The 7,472-nt window shown below is 38.1% G+C and overlaps 1 protein-coding gene across 7 annotated transcripts in view; it reads right to left on the bottom strand.

Moving 5' to 3' along the window:
• Window positions 1-3,575: 3,575 nt before the first annotated feature.
• LOC106790927 (dachshund homolog 2) overlaps window positions 3,576-7,472 on the bottom strand; it is a gene marked incomplete at its 3' end in the record, with an annotated part of 190,928 nt that continues 187,031 nt past the window's right edge. For all 7 annotated transcript variants that reach the window (XM_014756197.1, XM_014756193.1, XM_014756195.1 and 4 more), the window contains 2 exon segments: window positions 3,576-3,833; window positions 4,987-5,133. In XM_014756197.1, the coding sequence (XP_014611683.1) occupies window positions 3,576-3,833; window positions 4,987-5,133 (405 nt within the window).

Raw genomic sequence — 7,472 nt, 5'->3', positions numbered from 1 at the left:
TCTCTCTCTCTCTCTCACTCGCATTCATGCGAGTGCGACGCAAACCTCTTTAAAGGGGTGGGAATTTCGTTTCATCCTTCGACGATAACGAGATACTCTTTTCCGTGAGTCGAATCGAGCTCAAGCAAGCGAGTCAGACGACGACAACGAGGTGGAGGCTTTTTCGAGCAGCACTGTGTCTTTTCAAGATTACGAACTCTCTTTCTCGTTTTTTTTTTTTTTTATGTGAACCATTCTTCGATGTATCTCAAGTTTCCTTCCCTTATTTTTTACCACCACTTTAAATATCTTTCTTTGAAATCGAGCGAAAAGGTTCGATGTTCGTAATGAATTGAATAATATTTTTTAAATCCAAAATTTGAGAAGAATAAAATAAATGTGAGAGCACTCCGGTAAGAATTTTATATCCAGTAATTTAGACCGGATCGATTTTCGTTTCTTTTTATTATACATTTTGTCTTTTTTTCTTTCTTGTAGTTACATATACAATATTATTCATCGAGTCGTTCGCACGAACTTCGTCGTCATTTACTAGAATAATAAAAAGCGAGAATTTTTCCGTTCGAGCGTCTACGAGATCGAGCCGGCGAAATTGGCTCCGTACATTGGAAGAGAAAAGGAAGAGGAAGAGGTGAAGAAGGAAGAAGAGGAGAAGGAGGAAGTGTAATTCGATGGTGAAAATTGCGTGAGCCCCGTTAAGAGAAAGAAAGAGAAGAAAAAATAAAGAAAGAGAGAGAGAGAGAGAGAGAGAGAAGGCTCAACAAAATCGGAGCTCGTAATCGTCATGCGGGGGTGGCAACCCCTAATATTTCGGACGGCACCTACGCACGACCCCGCGAAAAACTACCATGGCGTATAAATAGAAGCACCCTTCCATCTTTCTCTCTTTCTTTCTCACACTTTTTCTCTTTCCCTCTTCCTTTTCCTCTTCCTCCATCCGATTTCTCCTGTCGTAGTTCGTTCGCCGGAAAACCACGTCGTGTCTTGTGGATATATTCGAGCAACGAGGGATGCTTTCAACATCCTCTCTCTTTCTCTTTCTCTCTATTTCTCATTCACCCTCTGCTTCCTCCACTTTGCCTTTCTTCGACCTTTATATTGTTCATATATACATATACATATATACACCTGTCACGCTTTATCACTCTTGCGAGGTTATTGTCTTTCCTGCGAGTACGTTCTATGTGATTTCGTTTCTACGATGCTCTTATCTCTTATAAATTTTCTTTTTCTTTTTCTTTCTTGTTTGTTACGACAAACGCAAACACTTTTCCGAATATTTTCACATTTTCTAATAACTAGAGAAAAATCATTTCAGATTAGACAATATTTCCAAATATAGATGTCAATTTGTTCACGTAATTACAAATCGAGAGAAAAATGATTATTTCAATAATTATTGATTAGAAAATTTGTTCCGATATAGAGACGTAAATTTATTCAAATAGTTTCGGATAAAGACAAATTATTATTTCAATAATAATACAGAAAAACAATATCTAACGACTAGTTTAAAGAATACGATTCGCGATACATAGGTATGATCATATGAACGAGCCTCTTTGGAGCACGAGGAGAAGGAGAAGGAAGAGACGGAGGAAAGATTATGGTTGCCATGAAATTATTGCATATAGTCTGAATATTAAAGCGTACTGGAGTGCTTCGTCGTCTTCGTCGTCGTCGTCGTCGTCGTCGTCTTCGTCGTCGTCGTCTTCTCCGTGGATGTTGCGAAGGAATGATACGTGTGCGAGTGAGAGGGAGTATCGAGGGAGGGAATACAGATGAGGAGGAGGGAGCGAACAGGAGCGAACGGGTGGGAGAGGTTTAAGGGAGGCCAAGGAAACGCGAGTGGAAGAAGAAGAAGGAGGAGAAGGTGGTTGGGAAGAAGGTGGTAGAGGAGGAGGGGTGGAGTTAGGGGGAGGGGGGAGTAGGAGGAGAGAACATACAGGTAACGCCACAGAGAGCCACGGTGGCCGCCGGGGAAATTACGGCTCCTTCCTTACTTACGAGAGATGTGCATAAACTCTGCATTACGCCCAGTGGCGCTCATATGGATTATTTAAACAAACCAAATTTAACAATACTTTTAAGCATTTACAGAAAAACACGAATAATTCATTGACGATCAATTCAGTTATCGCCAAATCAATTGAAATTTTAATTCTATTGTTTATCGAGATCCGATAAAACTCTGATTCAAATAAATCATTATTTAAACATAACACGCACACACGAGCGTACGCGTACAATCATACGAAAATTCACTCATACTAATCAACTTCAATAATTGCCATTCTAGTCTATAAGAATTGAAAGAAATTGTATAGAAGTTTTTAATGAAATATCAGTGACTCGTAGGAGTCGATTGAAAATTTTCTATCATCAAGTTCTTGGGAAATTTTCCAAACATGAGGACCACTGGTGGTATAGAATGCATGGACTCGAAGACACAACGGCTCTGAGGTCCCTTCGGGTGGTGTAAGTACCCACCTCAGACGACAACGACGACGTTACGCTTTCTCTCCTTCTCTCTCTCTCTCTATTTGGTCCCTCCCACTCCCTTTCTCTTCGCCTAAATCTCTGTTGTTTATTGCAAATGGATTCCGCATCATGATGCCCGGGTGGCTGGCTGCTTCTGAGACTCGATTCAAATACCTCGTGTTTCCTCGTCAGACCTACGTATCTCTCTCTCTCTCTCTCTCTCTCTCTCTCTGTTTCATATACACACATACACACCTATAAACAGTGTTCTATCTATATCTATATTCTATTCTATCTCTCTCTTTCTCTCCTTGTATACGGGGTTGTTATTGCCTCCGGCGTGATTGTTCTCGCTCGAGATCTTTCGAATAATTTACTTTGGCCGATACCACACGACACACACTTTTCTTCACCCCCTTCCCTCTTCTAACCCTCTTTCCCCGTTCTTCCTATTCGCGGTTTTTCTCTTTTCCTTCTAATCCCCCCTTTCTCCTCCACCTATCTCTCTCTCACCCTTATCGTAGTAGTATACCTACTACGTGTAGGTGCATATACTGGAAACAGGGATCGAGGCCACTCGTCCGGATGATCAGAAAAATTGAGTGGATTCTAATACGAGAACGCGATTATCCGAATTAGCGGTCTGCTACAGATCCTTGCCCTTCTTTCTCTCATTCTCTTATTTTCGTCCCTATACTTTTCGGTGAAAGAGTTTCTCCCTAAACTGCTCGATTCCTATCATCGCGAATATGAAACTATCATGATGCTGATATATTATTTATTGAGATTATTTTATATAAATGCGACTAGCTTTTAGATCAAATTATGCGAAATTAGTTTAAAATTGGAAATTAATGAAATAAGAAAATGAAATATGTGGGTACCACAAGTGTGCCTAATTAAATTCGTACAAAAAAAATTATTCTAAGTTTATTTGAAGTATAAATATACGGGATTAGAAAATTGTGAACGCGATAAACGGTCCCTGGGTACCATAAATGTGTCTTATTAAAAGATCGAAATTCCAAGGTAATTTTTAACTAAATTGTATAGAAAAAAATGGAAGAAAAATAATGGAGACTACTTAAACATACCTTGGTAATTTTGCCAAAAGGCCGAAGCCTGACTACCGATTAGGTCCAACCCGTATCCCCATGTTGGTTTCTCCGGCGTAGACGGTTGTTGCGACGGACGTGGAACTTGAGCTTCTCTGTATTGTTGCGCCGCCGTTTGTTGTTGCTGAAGGGGTTGTTGTTGCGTCTGTTGTTGGGATGGTTGCTGTTGAGATTGCGAGTGTACTGGACTCGCTTCTGGCGGTTCTGTGCTTGTACGAGCTTCCGTCGTCACGTTTTCTTTATTAAACAAATCAAATCAAATGATCATTTTAATAAAATATAAATATGATTGATTTCTACAAATTTACTGATAACGTAATGAATAAATACACAAGGTAATCGATTATGGAAAATAATTTGGTGTACTTTCTCTCTCATTCTGTTTCTGTCTTGTCGTGGAAATGCGGAGTCTCGTTCCGTTTGATTTGAAATTAGTATCGCTACTCTCTGGATCTGACAGGATTAATCAACAGTACCGAAGACGAAGACGACGAGAAGGATGACGAGGACGAGGATGAGGATGAGGACGAAGAGGAAAGAGGAGAGAACGGTGACGAGAATGAGGACGAGGACGAGAACGAGGTCGAGAATGAGAACGTGCCAAAGAGAGAAGTAGAGGAGGAACCATTTGGCAGGAGGCAGGCAAACAGCCAACTGAGCAGGAAATGTTATATCGGAATAAGAGATTTCACTTAAAGGGTTTCGCGTTTGAGTTTTGGTAGTGACAGGAAGAAGGGTGCCGTGTTCTCTCTCTCTCTCTCTCTCTCTCTCTCTCTTTCTTATTACTTCTCTTGCCGGAGGATTCGAAGAGTGGGCGGGTTGAATCTCGAAGAAGAAGAAGAAGAAGAAACATTGAAGAAAGAAAAGGATGGTGAATGGGCCGATAGGACGACGATGATATACGGAGAAGGAAGGAAGGAAGGAAGGAAGGAAGGATCAGGTAAATTTCACTAGAGGATAAGTAAGGAATCATATTCTAACGGGTGTCAGTCTGTTTACTTTGCCTTGGCGAATTAATTAATTCCTTCTAAGATCACTGCCAACCTCTAGGGATGTTGATCTCGTTGCGAAGATATTCAACGACTTCCTATCTTTCAACTTGAAAATCGTCTTCTCTTTCTCTTGGTAATCCGATCGAGGAAAGGGAAACATGATAGAGACTCTTACACGATCACATTATTCTTCTCTACTCTGTCTCTACATAGGTCAAAGTTTAAAATGTACATTGGGGGTGTAATCGTGATTTAAAGACGTTCGAGATTACGATCGAATATATAAATTAAAGAAAAAAAAAACCAAAAAAGAAAGAAAAACTTGTAGAGAGAGGAGAGATCTCGAATATGAGATACGTTTGAACTTCTTTGTGGTGGTAACAGTTGTATAGACTTACCAGTGATCGCTCGAACTTGCTCGGACGAAGCTCCCGTGGCTTTAAGTGCCTCCTCCAATTGCGTGCGCCTCTTTATCTCTAGATCTAATTGCTCCTGCAATCGCTTTCTCGCTCTTCGTTCCTTCTTCAACCGTTTTTGATAGACGACTGTAAAAATATAATATTAAAGTAAGTGAGAGTTGGTTCATGATACCGCGAAGATATTTTCATTAATTTCTCTTGTTTTTATTTCTCTTTATATATATTATTTTATTTTGTGCTTATTATCTTTCTTATTTTTGACTTTTCTTATTAAAGAAAGATGAATATTCGTCAAGATCGTTTAAGATAGCTCGTTGAAGTATTTCTCGGTTGGTGGTCAGAACCCTGGAGTGGTCAGAGTCAGTCAGAATTATCACGGCCTATCCTAACTACAGCAGGGGGTTTCGCACGGCCAACATCGAAAGTCAAAATAATGCTATAACACGAACGAGCTCCGATTGTACGACTTTCGGCTACCGTCTGTCGTCTTAGACCGGTTGTTCGACCCATACTGATGTTCCTTAAGTCGATATCAATGTTTTCTATAAACAACAGTAACCTGCGTCTCTGTTTCTTTCTTTTTCATTCTGCATGTATTTTTGCGTAGATTACGATAGATTCTAAAAATATTTCATTTCATTTTTTTTATAAGCAAGAATTTTTACGTTGTTTGTTAAGACATAATTTATTGTTATACGTGTCAGTAATTATGACAGTTAAAGAATTAAGAAAAATGAGCTTTACGATGTATCTTATATAACAAATATTTATATTAGAAAATAAATCATAAAATAAATTTGTATAATTTTCTGACTTAGGTTATTATCATAATTACGTATCATTTATTATACGGCCTTGTAAGTTTTTTTGTTAATTGTCTTATGAAAGCAAATTTATTTGAAATATAAATAAAAACTTGAGTTATCAATCAAATTCTTTGGTAATAAAATAATAAAGAAAAAAAAAGAAAAAAAAACCGGTTTAGTTAATCGGTGCAAACAGCTCATAACACAAAAGTGAAAAGTTATTGCACGTGTTATCGGCTTTTGTTCCCCTCGTTACAAGATCTCAAGAAGTAGATAATAATCTTATATTAAAACGATATAATAATATATCTTCTTAGTATGTGTCACGGTTGAGTCGATTGCTTGAAGAAAGAAGACTTCATAAAAAAAAGTGATTAATTATTATAAATAATAAATTATTCATAGGATGATCATTGTCAAGATTTGAACGATTAGAATGCATTTAGTTTTATTGTTTTTTTTTGGTCTCACATCAAGGAAAAACATAAATACGAGATTATGGTCTTAAGAGAACAATTTTTCTTTATTTTTTTATTTTTTGATCTTGTCAACTTATTTTTTGACCCTGCGCTGATGCGAGAAGGATATACATATATATATAAAGAGAGAGAGAGGGATTGAGTCTCGATCGATGCCTTTGAACCCGCCTCCTTTTCTTCTTTGCTCGCTTTAATTATTTTCCGTCACTGTGAACCAGCAGCGGCAACCTATTGTGTTCTCTCTCTCTCTCTCTCTCTTTCTCTCTTATTCTCTCTCGCTCTTTCGCTCTCTTTTTCTTCAGCGTGCAGTATCTCTCGCCATTGGCCATTTCGAGAGGCGATCTCGCGAACACTCTCGGCTTTGTTGTCGATACCTTTATCGTCCAAGAAAAAGATATATATATATATATATATAGAGAGAGAGAGAGAGAGAGAGAGAGAAAGAAAGAGAGATATAGATTGATAGAGAAAAAGAGAGAGAGAGAGAAGAGCAATAATAATATCGAACCGGTCGGTTGAGCTCTCCGATACGTTGAATGTGTCGTCGTTTCTTGCCACGTTTTCAGTGAACGTCCAAAAGAAAAATCGACGTTGAATCTTGTGAAAAAAACGCGATCGAGAGAATTCGATCTCAGGAATTCTTTTCACATCGATAAAGAAAAAGAAGAAGAAGAAGAAGAAGAAGAAAAGGATGAAGATTGAGAAGAAGAAGAAGAAGAAGAAGAAGAAGAAGAAATGAAGGGAAGACGTCTTTGCGTTGTAACATTTTTTTGAGTTTCTTCAGGTTGCGACAGGTATATCAACGGTAGAAAATACCCAGGATGGGTTGCCGTCGCATACGCAAATCAACTTTGTAGATTACTTTCTCTCTCGTTGGATGATAGACGGTAGCACGAGTCCGTGTCGCCTTCGGGCAACATCCTTTAAACTTCTTTTTTTTTCTCTTCTTCTCTTCTCTTCTCTTCTCTTATTTTCACCTTTTCGTTATTAAAGACATCACTTGAGAACTTCTTCTACGCATGAGTTTACGTATATATCATTTTTTATATATATAGCGTGTATGAATTAATCGATTTTTTTTGTCTTCTCCCTACGTATTAGATTGCTATACATTGTTACACCTTTATTTTGAAATTTGAAGAAAAAGTTTGATGAAATAATTAAAAAAAAAAAAAGAAAA

This window comes from Polistes canadensis, unplaced genomic scaffold (assembly GCF_001313835.1).
Source record: "Polistes canadensis isolate GaletaPanama2010 unplaced genomic scaffold, ASM131383v1 scaffold_270, whole genome shotgun sequence".
In the NCBI taxonomy this organism is placed as follows: Eukaryota; Metazoa; Arthropoda; class Insecta; order Hymenoptera; family Vespidae; genus Polistes; species Polistes canadensis.
Note: the sequence above shows the minus strand (reverse complement) of the source record. Positions and strands in the feature narration are given on the sequence as shown.